The sequence below is a fragment of the Hyperolius riggenbachi genome, chromosome 8 (genome assembly GCF_040937935.1).
Source record: "Hyperolius riggenbachi isolate aHypRig1 chromosome 8, aHypRig1.pri, whole genome shotgun sequence".
NCBI lineage: Eukaryota > Metazoa > Chordata > Amphibia > Anura > Hyperoliidae > Hyperolius > Hyperolius riggenbachi.
Genome location: NC_090653.1, coordinates 136,123,589 through 136,148,166, shown reverse-complemented (window position 1 = coordinate 136,148,166; position 24,578 = coordinate 136,123,589). Strand labels below are relative to the sequence as shown.

At 42.4% G+C, this 24,578-nt stretch overlaps 1 protein-coding gene across 5 annotated transcripts in view; it reads right to left on the bottom strand.

The window, feature by feature from the left end:
- The window catches only part of COL4A6 (collagen type IV alpha 6 chain), a 422,653-nt gene that overhangs the window by 73,308 nt on the left and 324,767 nt on the right, over positions 1 to 24,578 (bottom strand). For 4 of the 5 annotated variants that reach the window (XM_068251142.1, XM_068251140.1, XM_068251144.1 and 1 more), the window contains 6 exons: positions 23,086 to 23,184; positions 22,795 to 22,955; positions 20,610 to 20,789; positions 12,094 to 12,277; positions 4,019 to 4,072; positions 139 to 210 (listed from right to left, as the gene is read on the bottom strand). In XM_068251142.1, coding sequence (XP_068107243.1) covers positions 139 to 210; positions 4,019 to 4,072; positions 12,094 to 12,277; positions 20,610 to 20,789; positions 22,795 to 22,955; positions 23,086 to 23,184 — 750 coding nt within the window. The remainder of the gene's footprint in view (positions 1 to 138; positions 211 to 4,018; positions 4,073 to 12,093; positions 12,278 to 20,609; positions 20,790 to 22,794; positions 22,956 to 23,085; positions 23,185 to 24,578) is intronic. The other variant, XM_068251143.1, reaches the window with a different exon arrangement.

Below are 24,578 nucleotides of genomic sequence, written 5' to 3'. Positions count from 1 at the left end.
TAATATTATAAACATCTGTTCCAGGTCAAATATTCTCAAAATGATTTACATCATTTACCTGATCTTTGTGATCATTCACTGCATCCTTCTTACCTTAGATTTAAACAATGAGAATAAATATTACATTTATCCACATACCTGGAGGTCCTGGATCTCCGGGCATTCCTGGGTCACCTGGTTCCCCAGCAATGACGCATGGTAAAGTGAGACCTGGCAAATACAAACGTATTACTTTCCAGCGAGACATCTTAAATTATGTTAGCCAAATTAAAATGGCAGCAAATGACAAAACATATACGTGCATTACGTGGTTGGTGCTGTAGTGTTTATTATGAGTATGATGGACAGGAACACCAGTGAACATGGACAACGCTGGTGAAATGGTGTCACACTGATTGCTGATGCAATCAACACTACCTCTCCCCCACAAGTGCTGTTGCCAAACACAATCCTGCATGTAAAATGGCAAACTAACAAAGCATCACATGAAACAGCCATGCATACGTTTTTATCTTGGGATTCTAAGGTGCACTTTCACCTGAGTGGTACAAATTAATCATTTATATATACAGTGTCTCCCGTTTTTTCTGCTACATGTAGGACTCTTAAATAACTGCATGTACAACTTGTCAATATTGTTTAGTGAGTTTTTCATATGGAATTGCTTATACGGTATTTACCTTTCATAATTAATTAGGCATGCTCATCCATTTCACATACTGCTCACCTTGAGCTCAAAAGTGTAATACTGTGTCAGAGGATTACAATCAATACTTTGATTTAAAGTACACCTGAAGAAAGAAGCATATGGTGGCTGCTACAATATATGTATTTCCTTTTAAATACCAGTTGCCTGGTAGTCCCGCAGCAGTAATGTCTAAATCACACACCAGAAACAAGCATGCAGCTAATCCAGTCAGAATTCAGTCAGAGCACCTGATCTGCATGCTTTTTCAGGGTCTATGGCAAAAGTACTATAGGCAAATAATCAGCAGGACAGCCAGACAATCTGTATTGTTTGAAAGGAAATAAATATGTCAGCCTCCATACTCCTCTCACTTCATGTGTGCTTCAAACGCACCAAATTATTTGTGTATGTATCTTTTTTTGTAGCAAGCGGGTGTGCAGACAAACTGGGAATGTGGAAAAGGACAGAGCACGTTCGCTTCTGTTTGACATAAGTCAGATCTTGAAAGAAAAGCAAAGAAGTGGAATGGCGGGGAGGCCTGCGTGACCAGGGGACCTGTAGGTTTCCCAAGCCCTTATTATGATATCTCATATTGCTGTTTGAATGATAACTAGGGCATTTTTTTTTATTAAATGCGAGGACGCTTCAGCCAACATTTCACTGGCCCACTGTCTATGTTACACTGTTGTTAGGTTCATGTACATTTGACACACCCATGGCCACCTCACTTCCCCCACTGCATGACCATGCCCATTTTTTGCACATTGACTCTCACTAAGAGCCCAGGGGTGCCCCAGATCTCCCAGGATCGTAGCAAAGCCACTGATAGTACCAGTGATCAACTATTTTCAAATCATTTTATTGTGCTAATAAAATATTTTATTTGTCAGAATAACTATATTAATATAACTACAACTGCAATGATAATTTTCAATCTTACATTACATGTATTAGATTTTTTTTTTCTTTAAAGATTAAACATGGAAACATACATTTTATTCTCTGAAGATCCTACATGGCTGTAAATGATGAACTTTTTATAACATCCTGGTGGTAGTGCACCTTGAAGCCCTGAGTGCTTTTGTTCACTACCGTATAACACATAACACTCCATTTTAATTTGGATGTGTGCGCAGTTAAGGCCTGAACACACCAACGCCCTTCTGCCCACTTTTCTGCAACACATTAATGCCACAGACTGATGGTGTTGCTGACAGATGCGCGTTGGTATGTTTGGGCCCTTTCCAGTGCATCTCATGTCACTTAACCAAGTCCTGAAACAATAAGGTTTCACTTACCTGGGGCATCTACAAAACAAAACAAAACAAAACAAAACTAGCTGGCGGCGGGGGACCTGAGGAGCTGTGAGTGACTGCGAGGGCACAGGATGGCTGCAGGGGGCTGGTAGATGCCCCAGGTAAGTGAAACTTTTTTTTTTTAGAGTTAAGGTTCCCTTCAAGTATTGGCACAAAGAATTGGTCACTGTGAGTCTGTCCGCTGTACTTTTTGGGCACATGATAAATTTGATGGCATATATTTGGGAGGCTAGGAATATTAACCACTACTATATAGTCTCTATGTTCATGCATGATATACTGTAGTGATAAGAAGTTTGCAAGAAATAGCATGACATGAACATTATCTCCTGACTTTTCTTAAGCTTACCTTACCCCAGCTAACCTCCCCCCCTCCTCTGCCTAACTTCAATACCTATTATGTAACACTTCTTTCCACCCTTTCATCCCCCAAACCTAACATTAAGAATGTCTCCCTTTCCAAACTCCCCTGTATACTCAATAAACCGCTGCAAATTCACCTAGTCCTAACTGAAAATAATACAGGAACCTAATTCTAATAACCATAAGATGTAAATAATTGGTGCCCGGAGTATAACACTCTAACAAGTCGAATAAAAAATACATTTCAACGAATGTATTATGCGCTAAAAATTACAGCCCAATGTACTGTGTCCAGTTCACACTGCCAAAAGGTAATGATCTGTGAAATAATAATCATTGAACCCAATCTCATTTGCATTTACAACACTTAAGCTGTCCACACACCGTACAATGTTAATTGTATTACCTTGTGCAATCTTACCTGGGAAGTACAAGGCTCACCACGTTGGTTATACTTTTGTTTAAGTAGGCCTTCAATCTTATAGCGTGTGGTAAGGTTGTACAAAATAATAAAATCAACATTGTATGGCACATGGCTAGTTTAACTGGCCATCTGGACTAACATTTCACAAGTCATAAATTACCACACTGTCACTATAGTATGCCAACAGCTTACCAAGTAAAGGAACCTTTGCTTCAGGTCTGATCAAATTCCATGGTGTACATTTATACAGCACAATTACATGCACCTATTTCATTAAATACCTTTCCACTTAATTCACAGAAAATATGCTACATGCACACAAGACACGTGTTATCTAAACAACTGTTCATAGAAAGTTACCACAAAACAAGGGATAGTCATGGAGGAACATTCACAAAATTAGTGCAGAGGTAACTGTGCAAAGAGGACCATGTAGTCCATCAAAATTAAACAGTGTGTTTGTTTGATTAACAAACTTAAACTAGCACAAGGTTCCGATCAGATGCAACAACTTTTCTGCACAGAAACCTATCTAGCTAATTTCACAAATGTCCCTACTGACTTTACTGTCAATGATATCTAGAGGTCACATGAGAAGGAAACGCACAGTTATCACAACAGGACATGGCTATAGGTAAAACAGTTACGAGTTAGCAGCAGGCTGAAGAATGAACTGGACATTATAATGCTAAGCTCTAGCATTTCAGTCAGTGGAAAAATCTCCATTAAATTCTTCTAGGATCATTAAAGGAGAACTTCAATCAGGATAAAAACATCAGTAAATCTGCTGGGTTCACAGCTTTTCCCATTGGGAATTTACTGCAGGATTTAGGGAACTGTAGTCAATGCTGAATTCTAGCATCAATATCCAATTTACCACAAGTGCTTGTGGTTTGTTTCAGATTTTATGGTTGGCTGTGGTTTAGAGGCAATATGTAAAAGCAATATTCTGAAAATTAAGTGTCTATCCTTTGGAATATTTTGTAGCCATTGTTTTCTTTTTTGCTTGTAGTTCTCCTTTAATTGTAATATTTTAGCCAGAATGGCTTTATCTGAGCCGGTGAAAATTGCTCATCACTCAACAGGCATGTTTCTAAAAATACTATCATGCTATGTATGAATGACCAAACATGACATGCATGCAAATCCAGAGCTTGTACCCAGCAACAGGAGATCACCTGGATCTCATAGTTGCTATTTGTCCTCTAGGATCTTCTATCCTCTCACCTCCCTGTGTGACTAAGTCTCCATTACCAACACTGTCCCCGCAGCAGCAGTCACCTATACCAGTTAAGCAAAGGAGGACAGGTTATACACAGATCAGAAGAACCAACAAGAAAGAAAGCTTTTGGCAGCACAAATATATTCACATTTTTGCAAAGGTGATGTTTTTGCACATTTAGTAAATAAGGGCATGTTTTGGCCACATATCTCTGGTTCATTGAAATACTGTTGTAGCTGAAAACTAGATGTATGGTATTCTCAGTTTAATTTCTATCACTGTTGATCATCCTTGACTTGCTCACCAGTATCTTAACTGCTCTGTCACTCAAGGTTCCATCAAGGCAAGAGCGTTTTCAAAAATGTGCAATTATTATGACTAGCATGGCCTACGCAGAGCATACCGTAGCTAAAATCAGTGAACTCTTAATTCAGTTATTTCTTGCTAGCTGTGCACTCAATAAAAGCACAGCAGTTACTATGTATGCTTTACATGCAGCAGAAGAGAAGAAGCTGGCATTAGAGTCTAAAATTGTTACTATATGGTAGTCATGCAGGGATAACTCGTGAAATGTGCTCTGATTGATATAGGCATCAATCAAAAAGCAGAATAAAGTACTGGACACTATTTCCTCAGCAGCAGTCCTGCTCAGGATCTCTGGATGCATAGAGACATCACAAAGGAGTGATCAGCCACATCACCTGGGGCTTCATCACAGTATGGCCTGACGACCGGCATGCAGGAGATATACTGGCTGTGCTGCTGAACACTGCAATGAGGAGCCGGGCTGCAAAGGGGTATCTTGTCTTAATAGAGAGGAGAAACTATGCCTAATCATTTGTTTCGGGAGACTTTGCCTAATTATTTTGGGGTATCTGATGAAGGACTTTGTTGAACCACCTATCTGGACTCGTACATTTAATCTACTATCTAGTTTAGGATTTCCAAATAAAAAACACATTTTATGTTTTACCTATACAGAAATACTGCTAATTCAAAAACGTAATCACCATTGTGTATGTTCTAAGGTTCTGTTTAAAATGTATTATGGCAAATTAGAATTACGAAAGCTGCACTCCTGGTGTAAATCTAGAATCCTTCTTCTGTTCTGTACTGATTGGTATGTCATATAATACACAATCTTACACCCACATTGATGTCTCTAGCGCTTTTAAAGGGCTGTTATCACATCACCAACTTAGTGAATATATTTGGCTGTTTCACATGTTAAATATGCACAAAGCAAAGAACTGAAAATAATATATTAAGCAAAAGCAGAGAGATAAGCAATATTTAACTTAATTACGGCTGAAATACAGTAAAAAGCAAGTTTAAAAGGCAGAAATCCCAGCAGGCCCTCTGAGAGGATTGCATGTTGGAATGGTACCCCTATCAGTGAGGCTTGCGAGTGTCTTCAGAAGGACTCTTTCTGCTGTTTAATTTTGTCCAAAACAAGACATCATTATGCAATAGCCTTTGAGAAGATCTTTCATGTTCACATTGAAAAAAGGAAAAAACAACAACAAAAATACACATAATTCAACACTATCCCTAAGAAATATGGGTGTAGAAGAAAGGTATTCTGTACCTATTATGTCAATGTATTATAACATATTTCAACATATTATGACAATAAACTATTACATACATTTGTGAGTATGAGGCCAATTAAACTGAATTGCAATATAATTATTAATATTTCCATGTAGTTTATACTCAACTTGCCTTTGGCAGGGGCAGTGCTTATTGCCCCTATTCATCTTATTATGAAAAATTGTAAACTTTAAATTGTGTGTGCATACATATGTATAAAATGTACATTTATTCCAGAGTAACTTGTACTAAAAATTTATTTTTGACTATGTTGCTGTCACTTATTATAGAGTGTAAAAATCTGTCAGTATTGAAAGGTTTTGGACTAGTCCATCTCCTTATGGGGGATTCTTAGGGTTTTCTTTATTTGCAAAAGCACTTCCTGAATGACAGCTGTTCGGTCCAACTGCCAAAATAGTGTGCAAGTGAGTTGGTAGGCTGGCTGACATCCTTTTCATTGAGTGCTTTTGCAAAGAATAAAGGAAATACTAAGAATCCCTAATAAGGAGATGGACTAGTCAAAAATCTGTTTGATATTTACTGCTTTCTGTGAGCAACAGCAACATAGGAGAAAAGTAATTTACAATACTTTTTAATGCTGAAAGAAATGAACTTCTTATACGCATGTATTTTACATTTTTACAAATTTTTAGTGGCCCTTTAAACACAGCCACTACTCCCAGTGACCACACAGTGACTGGTTACTGATAACTGGTCCTGGGAAGTAATTCCCTGGCAACTACATCTCTAAGCAGCTGTGGTATCTAGTTTGATTAACCGAAGCACTGGTCTCTAACCTAGAACACAGCTATCCTGTAAGTGGGCGAAGAGTCATATGATGGCTATATTTGCCAAAGAAGTTGGTGATACTGCTGGATTACTGGGAGGGGCAACATGAGACCAAAGACAAGATGGATTTAAACTGTACTTTTAGCAAGGAGAATTAAAAAAAAATAAAAAAAGTTCTGCTTTCATTAAAATATACACATAACTATTTTTATTTGTCAAAGACAGCAAAGTTGAAACAGAAAAAAATGAATGAATGTTTTATTAAGATCTGCTTGGAGTATGGTTTCACACCTGGATTTTGAACTGATGATGAAACCTAAAAACTATACTTTATTTTTCAGTAGATGCTTGCTGAGCTAAACCTCCTAAAGGTGTCTGATGTCTCTCAAGCTTTTTGTGCTTGAATTTCCAGGTCTGTAAATCTCCTACAACCTCTAGAATAACTGCCCATTGTAAGAATCTTTGAGGTTCTTGCAATGTAAAACCTTCATTCATATAAGAATCATTGTTTCAACAGAAGACGATATGCATAGTTCTCCCTTAAGACAGATTCTAGCGAAACATCTTGCTTGGTAGAGAGGAAGGTCAGCTAGTTTCTAAGCGAACAAGCAGGGCCGATTCTAGCTAAAATGGGGCCCCAGTACCCACCACCACAACCCCTCCTCCCCCCCAGGGCTGCCGCTGGCCAGACTCCCCCCCCCCTCGCTAGCTGCCCCCCCCCCCCGCAGTGTAATAAAGGCAGTGGTAGACAGACACACTCACCTCCCGAATGATGCAGGCAGTGCAGCTCCCGTCTGTCTCTCCTGTAGTGCTTGTCCTTCACTTCCTGCTTCTCCGTTCAGGCGGAATAGCAGGAAGTGCAAGACAATCACTCCAGGGGAGACAGACGGGAGCTGCACCTCCTGGATAATTTGGGAGGTGAGTGTGTCTGTTTCCCACTGCTTTTATTACATTGCGAGGTACAGACTAACCAGCAAGCTCATGGTGACCCAGAACTCATTGGAGTGTGTAAGGGACTACAATGGTCCTAAAAGCCCCCTTATTAAGATGTTGAGAAAAACAAAAGTTTGCTTTCCTAAAACAGAAAGAATTTGCGATAATTCAGGTTGGAGTGAGCTTGAGAAGTCTCCCAGTAATCACGGGAAAAAAAATCATCCTTTCTATCACACGAGATTGCAAATGCAGTTAACAAACCAGCCCAACTGTTCCGCACAGTGGAAAAACTGTGCAACCCGGCATGTCAAAAACTTAATATCGAGTCTTCAAAGGACCTCTGTGACCAATTTGCCCATTTCTTCACAGACAAAGTCTCCGCTATAAGGTCCGCCATCCAACTTACAGCATCTGAGCCTAATATAGCGCCGAAGACCATTAGCAGAGACAATGTAACACCGTGGTCAAACTTCAAAGAAATTGATGAAGAAGTCACATCAAGCATCCTCCTTCACGTCCGCCTAACTACCAGTGACCTGGATCCTGGCCCAACACAGTTCATGTTGAACTGCCCCGACCTGTTCGTACCAGTATTCCTAAAAATTGTTAAAGAAAACCCGAGGTGGGTTTGAAGAATATTATCTGCATACAGAGGCTGGATCTGCCTATACAGCCCAGCCTCTGTTGCTATCCCAAACCCCCCTAAGGTCCCCCTGCACTCTGCAATCCCTCATAAATCACAGCCTGCTGACAAACAGCTTGTCAGAGCTGGCTGTGTTTATCTCTATAGTGTCAGTCTGCTGCTCTCCCCGCCTCCTGCAGAACTCCAGTCCCTGCCTGCATCCCTTCCCTCCCTGCTGATTGGAGGGAAGGGACGGGGGCAGGGAACGGGGCTATGCAGGAGGTTGGGGAGCAGCTGAGACTGACACTACAGATGTAAACACAGCCTCACAGCATGGCTGTGATTTATGAGGGATTGCAGAGTGCAGGGGGACCTTAGTGGGGTTTGGGATAGCAACAGAGGCTGGGCTGTATAGGCAGATCCAGCCTCTGTATGCAGATAACATTCTTTAAACACACCTCGGGTTCTCTTTAGCTGTTCCTTACAATCAGGGATATTTCCTGCTTTACTGAAGGAAGCAATCATCAGGCCTCTCCTCAAAAAACCCTCCCTGGACCCAGATGCAATGACCAGCTACAGACCTGTCTCTAACCTCCCCTTTCTGGGCAAGCTAATTGAAAAAGCTGTTTACCTCCAGCTAGAAGCCAAAATCCTACAAAACAACAGTTATGACCAATTCCAGTCTGGCTTCAGGAAACACCACAGCACTGAAACTGCCCTCATCCAAATATGCAACCACCTGCTCATGGCAAGAGACAGAGGAGAGTGCTCGATCCTCATACTGCTAGACCTTTCTGCAACCTTTGATACAGTTGACCATGACACCTTGATAAACAGGCTACAGGAATACTGCGGCATTGATGGCATAGTTCTTCAGTGGTTCCAATCCTTCTTGAGTGGCAGAACCCACAAAGTGTCTATGGGGCCCCTCCTGTCCACCCCTGTATCACTTAAGTATGGGGTGCCCCAGGGCTCAATCCTCTCTCCCCTGCTTTTCATGATTTACATGTTACCGCTGGGAAAACTAATCCAAAAACATGGCCTGACATACCACTGCTATGCAGACGACACCCAACTATATCTTTCCTTCAAGCCTGGTGTGACAGACCCAACTCTAACAATAAACGCCTGCTTACGTGAACTACAGAAATGGATGAATGACAACTGGCTGAAACTAAATGCAGACAAAACTGAAGTCCTTCTGATTGGAGGGCAGAGCATGATAACAAAACAACTTAACTTGCAGTCTTCACCACTGGGAATAGGAGGCACGGATCTACGCAGCTCTGATTATGTGCGTAGCCTGGGAGTTCTAATTGATGGGGATTTAAACTTCAGAACTCAAATCTCTGCTGTGGTGAAATCATCCTATTTTCACCTGAAGAACATTGCAAAAATCAAGCACCTCATACCCCCAGAAGATCTGCCAACCTTAGTCCACGCCTTCATCACATCCCGCCTGGACTACTGCAATGCTCTCTACACTGGTCTTCCAAAAAAGGTCTTGTACCGTCTACAGCTGATACAGAATACTGCTGCCAGACTGCTAACCAACCAACCCCATCACTGCCACATAACGCCAGTCCTGCACTCCCTTCACTGGCTACCTATAGAATGGAGGGTCCTATTTAAGATCGGCCTACTGACATTTAAATCCCTGAATAATCTAGGCCCTGGATACATGAAAGATATGTTGCAGCTACGTAGCAATCCCCGCATTCTCAGATCAACAGGTTGTAATAATCTAGTCATACCCAGAGTCCACTTGGAAACTTTTGGTCCCAGAGCCTTCTGTCATGCTGCCCCTACCTTTTGGAACTCCTTACCTCAACAGATCAGGACAGCTCCATCCCTGGACGTGTTTAAATCCAGACTGAAAACCCACCTGTTCAGTTTGGCATTTGCAGAAATATAACTTTTGTTGTGTGAATACTTCATCTTACTAATTACTGAATCTGAGAGAGCCTAAGTGCTTTGAGTCCTATGGGAGAAAAGCGCCATAGAAATGTTATTGTATTGTATATGCAAACATCTTAGTAAGGGGGCTTTCAGGACCGTTGTAGTCCCTTACACACTCCAATGAGTTCTGGGTCACCATGAGCTTGCTGGTTAGTCTGTACCTCTCGGATTTACAAGCCCTACTCCATAGAGCCAAATTAATCCATGCCATGCACTGATGAGGATCAAACAATCCGAAACAGTCTGTATGCATGTTGGATTATTATGGCTCTGTACAAATTAACAAGCTGACACATCATTGAATTCCAGCGGTTCTGGAGGAGTGTTTAGCTTCTAAGGGTACAATGGTTAATTTGCATATATTCAGCAGTGATGCACTAAGAGACTTCTCAAGCTAACTCCAACCTGAATTAACGCAAATTCTTTCTGTTTTAGGAAAGCAAACTTTTGTTTTTATTACACTGTGGGGGGACAGCGTGCGGGGGAAGAGGGGGAAGCAAGCTGGGGGGGGATCTCGCCGGCAGCAGCTGCGGGGGAGTGCGCAGGGGTATCTGGCAGCCTAGCAGCCAAATGATTTGAGGCAAAGGGGGACACTTGGGGCCCCTATGGATTCGAGGGCCAGGGGGCAGTTGCCCCCTTTGCCTCTATGGAAGCGCCGGCTCTGCTAACAAATTGTGCAGTCCGGGAGTTGCCAGAACATATTCAGAACAATTACAGTTCCCAAGAAATCAGGGAACAGGTTGGCGGAATTCCAATCATGGTCTTGGGTTTCGGACATGTGCATTAAATGGTATGTCAATCAAAAAGCCAATAGAAAGCTCATAATGTGATTGACACCTATCGTCCACCTACAACTCACCTATATTGTGATGTGACTAATTAACACTTGTTAAAGGACAACTGAAGTGAGAGGGATGTGGAGGCTGCCATATTTATTTTTCTTTTAAATAATACCAGTTGCCTGGCAGCTCTGCTGGTCTATTTGGCTGAAGTAGTGTCTGAATCTCGTCAGAAACAGGCATGCAGCTAATCTTGACAGATCTGACAATAATGTTGGAAACACCTGATCTGCTGATTGTTTAAAAGGGAATAAATATGGCAGCCTCCATATCCCTCTCACTTCAGTTGAACTTTAAGCTGCAGGGTTATCTGTATATAAGATGTATCTGTGGTTTTATAGGGTAGCTTACTTCTGTCTAGGGTCAACTTTTGTCTAGGGCCTACTTCTATCTAGGGCTTACTTCTGTTTAGAGCATACTTAAAGCGGATCTGAGATGAAGAACTAACTATAACAAGTAACTTGTCTTTATATCTTATCTAAAGTTTAGATAGTTTACACAGCAAATGTAGCTGCAAACAGCTTTAATAGAAAATTATTATTTCTTCCTGTGATACAATGACAGCAGCCATGTTGTTTGTAAACATTACAGAGAGGCAAGCTTATCTGTATCTTGAGCACTCAGCCTGTGAAAAAAGCCTAATCCCCCTCCTCCCTCCTCCCCCCGGCCTCCGAAACCAATGGCTAGTAACACCTCCTCCTCCTCCTGCCCAGACTGAGCTCCCATGAGCACTTGCTACTGCCAAGGCTCTCTGAAAACCTGTGGGCGTGGTTTATTTAGTTTATAGGGAATTAGAGCATTAAAACAAAAACAAAAAAGTATTTGGCTTGAGTAATGCCCTATAAACAATAGGAAAGGAACACAATTATGCAATGAGTAAAAGTTCACCTCGGATCCACTTTAAGTTTAGCTTGCTTGTGTTTATTGATGCTGCCGTTACTTTGCCACTTCAAGATATGCAATCATATTCCTATTTCCTGAGTTACTGTAACAAAATTCCTGCTGAATGAACACCTTGTATCACTAATTGATGCCAAATAAACTCCTTAACTATTTTAAGCATCTATGTCTATATAGATCTGCTGAAAGCTGTGTGAGTGTTCAACTGATAAAGTCAAAGCGTGATCATTGATCACTAGTGCTTGGTTGTTTACAAGAAGGGTCTAACAAAAAATTACACCCATAGTATTTTTGAGTGGAGACTAGTTGTTTATATATATTGAGTCCCCATTTTTAGAAAAAATATAATGTATAACCTCAGGCCATCAGTAACTCCATACCATATGTCATAAAATGTTAAAGGCAGCAAAGGTTAAACTAAATGTTATATCTATAGGGTACTTACCAGGTGGTCCTGGGTCACCAGGCCGTCCGTCTTGTCCTGGTAGTCCTGGATCACCAGGTAGACCACGAGAGCCAGGTAAACCTGGATAACCAACACCAGGAAGCCCGGGTTCTCCACGACTTCCTTTCTGGCCTAGGGGCCCTGGGAATCCCTTTTCACCCTGATTTCCAAATCCCCCATCACCCTGAGTTGTAAAAGACAGAAGAAAATAGAAATATACCAAAGAGCAAGCATGACCAATTGTAAAGGATTTCAAGTCCCACAGCTAAATCAGTGTAGGTGTTATATTAAACATAAAATTGAAGTTGTTAAACATGTTGTTTACTGAAAAGTATATTACATTTAGCATGGCATAACCACTTTTTTACCTTGTTTTATAACTGTAATTTCCCATCGCCAGACAATTATCTATTCAGATACAATACCCCTGCATTTCCTGTTCAGAAAATGGGACTGTGTAAACCTACTTCCTCAAAGAGAGTCTGAAGCGTTACAATAGATCTGTTTTTACTTACAATTCTTATAGTGTAGTATGGTGGTAGCTGAAACGCAGCTATCCCGTGGCTGAATGATCCCAGAAAGATGTCTCTTTCTCCCCAAATCCGCGGGGCAGAAATCCACGACTTTCTTGGTAATGGATTTCGCTGCCCGGGGAGACAGAGCTATCCGCTCTAGCTATGCCTCATGTGCATCAATCAACGCACGGATCTCTGCCTCCTCCCGCCCCTCGCTGTGAAGGAAGACCGAGAGGGGCAGGGAGAGGCGGCGAACAGCGCCGATTGACACAGCAGAGGCAGAGCTAAAGCGGAAAGCTCTGCCTCAAACAGAAAGCGATCCCTGGATTTTGCCCCGGGGATTTGAGGGGCAATAAATTCAGCCGCGGGATAGCGGCATTTTAGCTACCACCATACTGCACTATAAGAATTGTAAGTAAAAACAGATATTTTGTAACACTTCAGACTCTCTTTAACAATACAAGTCTACAGCAGGCTTCATCAGCATAGTAATCACTGGTGGGTGGAGGTGCCCAAAAATATAAAGCAATTTACAAACAAAAAAACGGAGAGGCAGAGGTTGGCTTACCTCTCCTGAAGAAAGGAGCTAGTCACATCTACCGGTGCGACTAAATAAAAGAAATAGTCCTTATTTTTGTGAAATAAATACTCATTTAGTTGTATATGTGACTTGCTCCTTTCTTCAGGAGAGGTAAACTGACTGACTACTTTTTACTTGTTTTTAAAGAGGTACTGTAGTGACATATAGTAGGACACAGAAAATTATTTGAGATACCCCACTTACATTAATTTTCCTGGTTTCAGCATCAGAAACACTTTCTTCTTTATATTGATCTATATTAGTATTTACCTCCATCCTCCCAGTGATAATTAGCCTAGGCTGTTTATCTATGCAGAATTTCCCCCCAGAGCATTCTGGGAGACCATTTTCTACTGGCTTTAGAGCTCTCAGCAAACAAACATTTTGAAGAGACGTGACTAAAGATGTCACCACATGTGATACAATTCAGAATGTAAATCAGGGTGAGGAAAGACTTTACAATGACCAAATACTGACTAGATGAATATTGTAAAAATAATTGCAGGCAGATCCATCAAAGTATTTTGGATAGCTGCCCACCCACTTACACAACTTCATTTGTGGCTGCTGCTGCTTCTCCACACTATTGTGGCACCAAGTGGTCACGAAGAGGAGTGAGCCAGGTCACCCATGGCCTTGATGGTAAATATGCAGGCCAGGGCAAGCAACCAGGGAAAGAAGCCTATTAGCTTGATTCACAAAGCCGTGCAAACTGTTTAGCACAGGTGTGCTAAACAGTTAGCACGTGAAGTGCCGTTCGCGGACGTTTGCGCTCGCAATTTGCCGCGATTCGCGCAAATTGCGCGTGCAAAAGTCCACGATTGCGCGAATCGCGGCACTTTGCGTGCACAAATGTCCGCGAACGGCACTTCACGTGCTAACTGTTTACTAAACTAAACAGTTTGCACAGCTTTGTGAATCAAGCCCTATATGTGGAAGGGGAGGGGGACCACTAGACCACCAGGGAATATGACAGGGGGCCTTCAGTTTTCTACTGTGTGGTACCATAACTTCTTCCCCATGTCAGCTGTGGCAGTCCACCTATGTAGCATTGCTGGGTGGGTCTATGGAGGTAAAATACATTCTTATCCATCAAAAAGATGAAATAAATGCAAAGAGGTGCTTCTCTGCCCTGCTCTTTCTCAAGTTATGGATTTAGAAGTTAGTGTCATACACCACAACACAGAGGTTATGTACAGCGATGTTTAGACAACTGGTGGAACTAATAAACAAACGTCCATAATAATAATACTCCTATTGCTGCGTCCTCCAGTGTCCCTGAGTTGTGCCTGGTGCACATGCCCCACATGTAGACAGACCTCAGACAGCGAGGACAGGCAGATGTGTGTGCTCACGTGGGTCACGGACATATGCACGCAGGCCTCAGTTGTGTGCACATTGCGTGGTGATGTGGTTGCGGCCGAAGCCTAGCAACGGGTGGGCCTTTTAGCTAGTATGTAATAATAAGCTATTGTTTTTCAACCTTCCCTCTCTGCATAACTACAGTGTCTCACATCTGTCCCTGGACTTACATGTTAAATGAAATAATGGGCATCATGGAAAGTCTCAGTAAATCGCAACATCCACATAGGACTCGACCCTCCAAGGTTGAATCAACAGTCTTTTATTGCATACATGAGCGGTGATATAGCACACAAACAGCACAACGTTTCGGGCAAAGGCCCTTTCTCAAATGCTTGAGTATCTGGTAAAACCATTGTAACATATATCGACTCCAAATTAACACACCACACCCAAATGATTGGGGGGGGGCGGGCAGAATCAGAATCAGATTTATTTCGCCAAATACAGCAAGCGCCATATTCGGATTTTTTTGTGGTACACATGGCATCGACATAGTACAGGTTGACAAGAAGCACAACACAGACAATTTACAATTGACAGGAACTGGGTCATAGGTTAATGTTAAACCTGCCGTACAGGAGCAGCCCAAGAATAGGGCCGGATTTCTGGCAAGGCCACATAGGCCATGGCCTAGGGCACCAGAAATTTAGGGGCGGCTCAGTGAGAGGCAGTAAAGCTGTTCTATACAGCCATCCCTATCTACAAGGACAGCTTTAACCTTTGAACACTCTGTCCTGTACTTGTGTCATCCCTGCAAGTCCTGTAAGCTCTATCCTGCAGGTACACATTAGCCTAAAGGTGGCCACACACCATACATTTTTTTAAATATCTGTTCAATTTAAGAATTGCAATCAATTTTTCTGACGGATTGTAACATTTCAAAAATATGACCAATGTACCACACACCTATGTTCAATTTTTCCCCAATTATGATAAAAATGATTAGAAACGCTGAGAAAATTGCTAGGGTGTGTATATTAATAAATTGGCAATCTACCACACACCATACAATCTTCAGAAAGATTGAAGAAAAATATCTGGCATTCCGAATCGATAAAAACGGGAAATCCGATCGGATTTTTCAGTCGAATGAAAAAAAAGCTTTCGTTTTTTTTTTTTCGAGAGATCCGATCATTTTTATCGAATTGCCGTAAAATCTGATCATTTTATTGTATCGTGTGTGGCCACCTTAACTCAGATGGAGACACAATGGGTCCATCATTAACGAGATCGCAAACATAACATAAAAGTTCTTAAGGAAAACATAATTTATAAACTATACGCATATTACTGAAATAGTTATTGTCTGTGATATCCAATGATGGAAAGTAAGTAGAATTCTCATTGGGGCACAAAGAAATAACAACCATACAGACGGTATAGTTGGCCTAGGGCGGTAAAAAGTACAAATCCGGCCCTCGTAATAGGAGCAGTCCAATAATAGTAATAATAATAAAAGTAGTAATAATGATGGTGGTGATGGTGGCCCCAGTGCAGACCCTGGGCAGTTGAGAGCTGGCACAATCTTACACATACATTAACCCATCAAGGGTAAGAGAGCAACCAAAGAACATTTCATAGAAAACACCTGAGACTGAAATCTTCATTCAGGCCATAAGGTGACTGTGTCCCCAGCTTCTCCATCTACCAGGCCTTTGGTCTAAGTAAAATGGTTCTACGGTCAACACCCTCCGCAAATTGTACAACCTCTAAGACCAGCCATCTGAGCTGAGTCACACTGTGATTAAACTCTGTAAAGTGTCTTGCTCAGCAGAGGGAGCATCAGATTCAGACATCTCAGCCAGTGACCCCGAGTATGCGGCTCCTTTTTCCTACACACAGCCTCCAGAGTCAAGGGGAGGAGCTGGCAGTCAGCTGAGTGGAAGGGGAGGAGCTGGGGCAGGAAGAGGAAGTGGACGCGGTGGGGGCGAACGGAAACCACAGGTGCAGACTTACAACCGTCCCTATACGCGCAGCCAGCACCAGCAATAATGTTCCGAGGCCTCCAGGGGATGAGGGAGCTGGCGATTTGACCCACACAGGTTTCCCCGGCATGGAGGATCTGAGTCGGACTTCAGCATATGAACGGAGGTATGTGACATGTGATACCCCACAGGCTAGGACCAGTGATATAATTTCTACCGCACAGCCTGCAATTGCAAGTGAAGCGGTGAATACAGGCCCAGACTGGTCAGCTGGTCAGGCTGGTCAGCTCATTAATAGAGACGAGACTGTAATTAACATCTCGGATAAAGTATTATCTACTACTGAATGTGCATTATTGAATAAAGGGTTGGACTTTGTACCCACGTGTGGAATCAACATGTTTGATGTGAAGGTGGACTTATTCAGATACACCAGGAATGCCAGGTGGAAGGTCTGGCATAGCCTTAATAGACCCACAAGATCTTCAGGTATTGTGGGCAACAGTGTACATCTCAGCACCCAGGAGATTCCCAACAGACTTAAACCTAGGAGCAAAATTGATCCACCATTTACAAGCAACACACTGGAGTTGTTTGAAAACCTGGTCTTGAAGGAAACTAAGAGACTTTTGAATAGGGGTGGCAAGAAACAGCACAATCTTTCCTGGGCAGAACAGGCTGCTTTGAATAATTTGTTCAACCTTCCCTCACTGCATAACTACAATGTCTCACATCTGTCCCTGGACTTACATGTTACATGAAATAATGGGCACACAAACAGCACAACGTTTCAGGCAAAGGCCCTTTCCCAAGTACTTTAGTATCTGGTAAAACCATTGTAACTTATATAGACTCCAAATTAACACACCACACCCAAATGATTGGGGGGCGGGCACAAACTTACACATACATTAACCTTTCAAGGATAAGAGAGCAACCAAAGAACATTTCATAGAAAACACCTGAGACTGAAATCTTCATTCAGGCCATAAGGTGACTGTGTCCCCAGCTTCTCCTTCCACCAGGTCTCGCGTCTAAGTAAAATGGTTCTACGGTCAACACCCTCCGCAAATTGTACAACCTCTAAGACCAGCCATCTGAGCTGAGTCACACTGTGTTTAAACTCTTTAAAGTGTCTTGCTAAAGGGGATTCCCGATTACTTTCCTCCTCCCCACTTTTAGGTTTAGGTTTATTGGGGTTCTGTATATTGCTCCTGTGTTCATTCAACCTTGTCTTAATATCTCTCTTGTGGTGGCCATACACGGTACAATAAAAACGTTTGATTTTCCCGTTTATTCGATCTAAATGATCGAATTGAATGAAAGTTGAAAATATTTTTTTTTTCCGATCAAGAAATTCGAAAGATTCTCCCGTTTTTTCTGGAAAAATGATCGGACATGCTGGAAAAATCTTTATATTCGATCTAATAAAATAATCGAACTAAATTATCTAATTGAAAAATTGTACCATGTATGGCCACTTTTGGTCTGGCCTACATTGGCCAAACCACATGGGCATTTTATACAATACTCCACCCCTTTTGCATCACGTGGCATAATGTTTTAAAGAAATTGGGGTGCCCTGACGTGGATGATTAACCACTGAACCTCTGATGATACTGTTACAATGCTGGCAATGTAAACAAGAATACGTGCCAACCCTGGGGGGTGGGGGGGGGTCCCAAAATCTTTGTGTGGGCCCTCTAGCTCTACCAATGTCTGCCTGGATCCAGGGCCGGTTCAAGTAACAACTGGGCCCCAGGGAAAAATTAGCCAGGGGCCCCCCAACAGACACCCCCGGCCAAAATGCGGCATTAGAGACCCTTTGTTGCAGCCAAATTTCCCTCCTGGGCCCCTGAGCTGGCTGCTGACCCTCCCCCAACCCCAATCACCTCCCAACTTAACAGACTCTGCAGAGTCCCTGGGGAGCAACAGTTAGGATGGGGGAGGGACACCTTGGGGGCCCCTACAGGCTCTGGGGCCCTGGGGCAATTGCCCAATTTTTCCTATGGTAGCTCCGGCCCTGCCTGGATCAAATGATCCCTAATGGACTTACCCCTTCTGTAAACAAATCTAGGTGGCATTCTACATACTGAGGTCAGCTGGGGATCAGCTTCAATCACCAGCCTGAACTTCAAAATCATATGTCGCAGAACAGAAGACTCTCTGCAAAATGTAGTGACAAAATTAACATCCAATCCAGTATTCTGCTTTTCCCTGTTGTATATTCTCAGGGACAGATTTATCAAGAATGACTGAGACAAAATATTGGTAGATGTTTAGAAATACATGCAGGACTGTCTCAGGCATCTTAAGAAATCGTTAGATAGTGCAGATTCCTTCTAAAACTGTTGTAAAATAGAAGTAGCTAGGATGGTCTCTCAGACAGTGCAGTGTGTGAGGGAAATTGCTTTTGCTGAGGTAACCAACACACCTGCTGTATTGATAGCAGCAAGCTCTGAGGAGGAATTCAGCAGGTGGGAGGAGCCCTTCACAAATCATGCCTAGCCTGCACTCTGCAATCATGTCTAGCCTGCAGTTCTACACCTGAAGAACTGCTAATAAGCACTTCTTAATCTGGGCCAATTTAGGGATAGATTTGCACTTTTCTTACCTGTAGCGCAGCTCTAGAAATCCACTATTTAAGAAGGTTCTTATTATCATGCAGAACTGTTCTCCCTGCTGGTTAGAACAGATTAAGATGAAAAAACTGTCGGTAATGCGTTGATAAATCTCCCCCATGTATTTCCCGTGCCATCCCTCCCACCTCTGCTGCTATTTCCTCGCATCTTTTTTCACTATAGCCACGTTTTGTGAAATCTTGCGTGAGGAGTTGTGCCTGCTTTCAATCCAATTCTGTTGGGAATCTCCTGGGTGCTGATATGTACACTGTTGCCCACAATACCTGAAGATCTTGTGGGTCTATTAAGGCTATGCCAGACCTTCCACCTGACATTCCTGGTGTATCTGAATAAGCCCACCTTCACATCAAACATGTTGATTCCACACGTAGGTACAAAGCCCAACCCTTTATTCAATAATGCACATTCAGTAGGAGATAATACTTTATCCGAGATGTTAATTACAGTCTCGTCTCTATTAATGAGTTGACCAGCGCATCTATCTGGGGCTGTATCCACCGCTTCACTTGCAATTGCAGGCTGTGCGGTAGAAATTGTATCAATGGTCCTAGCCCGTGGGGTATCACATGTCACATACCTCCGTTCATATGCTTAAGACCGACTCAGATCCTCCATGCTGGGGAAACCTGTGTGGCTCAAATCGCCAGCTCCCTCATCCTCTGGAGGCCTCAGACACATTATTGCTGGTGCTGGCTGCGCGTATAGGGACGATTGTAAGTCTGCACCTGTGATCTCCGTTCGCCACCGTCGCGTCCACTTCCTCTTCCTGCCCCGGCTCCTCCCCTTCCACTCGGCTGACTGCCAGCTCCTCCCCTTGACTCTGGAGGCTGTGTGTGGGAAAAAGGAACCGTATACTCGGGGTCACTGGCTGAGATGCCTGAATCTGATGCTCCCTCTGCTGAGCAAGACACTTTACAGAGTTTAATCACAGTGTGACTCAGCTCACATAGCTGGTCTTAGAGGTTGTACAATTTGCGGAGGGTGTTGACCGTAGAACCCTTTTACTTAGACCCGAGGCCTGGTGGATGGAGACGCTGGGGACACAGTCACCTTATGGCCTGAATGAAGATTTCAGTCTCAGATGTTTTTTATGAAATGTTCTTTGGTTGCTCTCTTACCCTTGAAGGGTTAATGTATGTGTAAGATTGTGCCCTCCCCCCCCCCCCCAATCATTTGGGTGTGGTGTGTTTATTTGGAGTCGATATATGTTACAATGGTTTTACCAGATACTCATGCACTTGAAAAAGGGCCTTTGCCCGAAACGTTGTGCTGTTTGTGTGCTATATCACCGCTCATGTATGCAATAAAACTCTGTTGATTCAACCTTGGAGGGTCGAGTCCTATGTGGATTTTGTGATTTACTGGGACTTTAAATTGAGAGGCTTGATGGACCTCTCACCACACTGGACTCCCCATAAAAATTAAACTATCTCCACGGCCGGCAGGTACCTCATTAAATTGCATCATGGAAAGTATAATGAATACATACAGGTTGGCCTTTGCGACCTGGCAGCCCTGGAAGTCCGTCTCTTCCTGGATTCCCTTGTAGTCCAGCAGGACCTCTAAGTCCGACATCTCCGGGGTCTCCACGAACTCCTCGGCCTGATGGATAAACTGGTTCTCCTTTCTCGCCTTTGAGTCCTGGAGTGCCAGCTGCTCCAGAAAATCCCTATGGAAATAAAGAAAAATATAAAAGTCACAATTCATGCTATGTTTTCAAACTTCTATTACTTTTTATTTTTTTTCCAACTTTCATTATACTTAATATTTTATTTATAAGCTGAAGATAGTGTTTTGCACCTTTCTGAGCAAAGTCACTACATGGACTGCTTAGCTTTACTCACAAAGCATATCATGTCTTGTTCCATTCAAGTAAAATTACTGAACTGCTTCACACCCTTTATATAAACTGTCAAAACACTTTCTCCTTGTAGAAAGCAGAGCTGGTTTAGAAAGTCTAAACCAGCTCTAGTAGCAAGTGTCTCTTTCAGATGGTGGAATTGCACTAAAGTCAAATACTTTTCCCGATCCATTACTAATCTTAGCACGCTAAATTAAAGGAAGGAGCCAGGTCAAATAAAGATAACACTGTCCTGCAAGCGATGAAGTAGGTAGAAAATATAAGAACTACCGCTACCTCTCAAAAAAATTCTTAGAATAATTGAAAACCTCCTGGGGTAATTCTCAAAACCTATATTTCAGTTGAAATCAGTAAAACATTTTTGAAGAAGGGATGCTATTTCAACACCTGGTTTTTTAGAGAGCCATGAAAATATGAAATGTATTTTTTTAACTATAGTTCAGCTTTAAAGAGGAACTGTAAGGTGAAAACAAACTTACCACCAGTGTAAAGACAATGGCAAATTTGTCAGTGAAAACCTGATTTGTAAATGGAAAAAGTGTTGCAGCCAATGGAAATTCAGCTGAAAAGGTGAAATCCCTCCCACTCAGTTACATTTATTCTAGGCTGATTAAAATTCAGCCATGGGTGCATTGGCTTGTGGGTAATTAAATCATATGCAGCTCCTTTCTGGTTTGATAATACTTAATGCTGCTGATATAACATACCCGATATGTCAGCGTTCACAACTCCCAGAAACACCAAATTCTGAGGGTAGGAAGGGGAACACCCAAACTACCTCTGTGCCAAATTGCAGCCCCAGCCCCGCAGGTTACAGAAATACGGCATACACAGACATCTTGTGAACCAATGTCGCTGGGGGGGCTGCATTTGGCACAGAGGTAGTTTGGGGGGTCCCCTTCCTACCCTCAAAATGAGTTTCGAGATATCGGGCCTTAAGTATCAGCAGCATAATCTGATTTATCCTGTGCTGGTGTTGTGCGTTCACGATTTTTCTCATGCAGCTTAATACATTGTGATTACGAATGCAAAGTGTGGAAAAAAGCAGAAAGCAGTGTGATTTAAAATCACAAGGAAACACGCTATTGCAAAATGTGAATGAACGCTACTGATGTGCATTTCCTGAGCTGAGCCATTGGCTCCAACGGCAAATGCCGCTGTGCAAGTCTGCGGCAAAACACGCACAATTCCAACAAGGGAAGTGAGTTTCCTGTCTAAGCGATCTAGGGTAAACTAGGGTATCTATCTAAGAAAAAAGGGGCATGTTTTTAACTAAAGGCTCCTTTCCATATAATGGTTCAGGCACGCTTATGGAAATGCGATCTCAGGGACATCAGAGAGTGCGTAGACTGCATTCTCTGATGTTTCCATACATGCACTGCAATTCACAGCTGAACCTGCAGCGCATTGTTGCCTGCATTTCAGGGCGATTGCGCCCACGATCCCGTTCAGTATAATGAATGGGATCGCAAGTGCCACCCCTGGGGATGGCTTTGCGTTGTGTAATGGAAACGAGCCCTTAGGGAATAAAAAAAAACCTCTAGCTCTGCATGCCATTAAGAGGGCATTTTTTTCTACACCATACTGGCAAGGTAAGCTGATTCTCCTCTCTCTCTCTTGCTTATCTATTTTTCTTTTTCTCATAACACTCTTTTCCGTTATTTTGTAAAAAAAAAATTCTCTCCCTACAGTTGCTAATTTTTCTTTAGAAATATTACATTCAGAAAAAAAATCCTTTTGATAGATACCCCAGGCTGATCTAATTATATTTATAAATACGTTTCTATTAAAAACAATTGATATTGTTATTTACAGATGGTCCAGGTGGTCCTTCTGCTCCTCTTCTTCCTGAGTCTCCACGTGGACCCTGGAATCCTGGAAGACCATCACTTCCTGGTGGGCCTGGAGGTCCAGGTGGTCCAATTGTATTACGATCATTAAAACCAGAACCACAAGCACAGTCACCAGATTCACCTAAGAGGCCATATAAAGAAGTAGCAAAATAATTGTGAGATAATTAGAATTGGCAAATTCATAAACAGACGGCTAACATACAGTAATTTATGTGAGTGCTGTACATAATTTTATAAATATAAAAAATCACCTTTAAATCCCTTGTCTCCAAATCTTCCTGGTGGTCCTTGTGTTCCTTTCTCCCCAGGTTCTCCAGGTTCACCTGTTTTTGATTCTTGTCCTATAGGTCCTGCGTAGTTTAGTGGCATTGGGGAAAATAAAACAAAGTCTTCAGTAAAAAAAGGCTTCTTAATGAATAATAACTTTAACAAGCAGAAATCCAGTCTGTGATTCTCTGTTATATATATATGATTAGTCAATTTCCAAGGTGCATACATTTGCACAACGTTTGCACCAACTTAGAAGTTCTATCAGCCTACTAGCCATCCTTAACACTGCTAATTGTTGGACCTAATTCAGGCCCCATGTAGTCAGTGCTCCAGTTGGTTCTATTATTACTGCTGCCTTGTGGTAGGTGGATTCTCGCTGTCCAGTCACTTTGGCGCAGGGTGAGCCATCATTCGGCTCAACCTGCTGCTGCATAAAGTCCGGGCGTGTTAATTACTATTCCCCCTCTGAGAGAGAAGTAATTTGGGTTCCGCCGATCGCCGGCACTTGAATTACAGAATTACATTGCTGCATGGCCATAAACATAATAACATTATGTCTATGGTGGCGCCCAGGTCAGGCGCAGTGCGGGGAACAGCGTGGGCGAAATGACTTGCTTTGCTGCCTTGCCTTCTTCAACATATCAGTGCACCTGTTCCTTTTCTTATTACTGATTTACTGATGCTTTTCACCCCAACCCTCTATTCACCTCTCCTACCTGGGGTAAGCTGCAAGCACAATGGTGATTTGGGGAATTTGTAGGTGGAAATGTGGAGCTTAAGCGCTTTATTGGCACACTTTAATGTAGTTCACTGTTTTTTAATAATTGCAACCAATGAGTGTCAGTCTCATCACTGGGGAGAGAGGGATTGTTCCACACTATGGATACTCTCTGGGACTAATATGAGTGTCCATGTGGTATCTGAGAGTAAGGGTGAGGAGTGGAAGTGGGAAACTTCTGCTAGACTTACATCTCCATTGTAGCCATTGTTTTTGATTTTGCTTCCAAGATAATTTGGCAGCAGTCAAAGATGGCCAACTACTTTTCCCACCAAAAAATACTTGGTTACCTTGGGCAGTGCAAAAAGTTGTGGTGTGTTTAATAAAGTCATTTTTTTCTTAAAGAGGCACCATAACTACATACAGTAGAATGCAATCAATTATTCAGGATGCGCTCTTTTACGGCTATTTTCCTGGTTTCAGCATCAGAAACACTCAATGCCAAGGAATACGGTATGTTGGCGGTTTATCAATCAATAAGTATAATAGCTATATGTTGCTGTATATTGTATGTACCCCTGCCCTCCCAGTGATGTGTGTTTAGCTGTTTCAATATGCTATTTTCCCTGCAGTTCCTCTTTCACAGTAGGACATTGCAGTTTGATGCGACGTTAAAGTCGCAATGCAAATTACAATGCAACGCCCCCAAAAAGTTGCAACGCAACTTAATGCCCCGTTATCGTTGCATACAGTAGA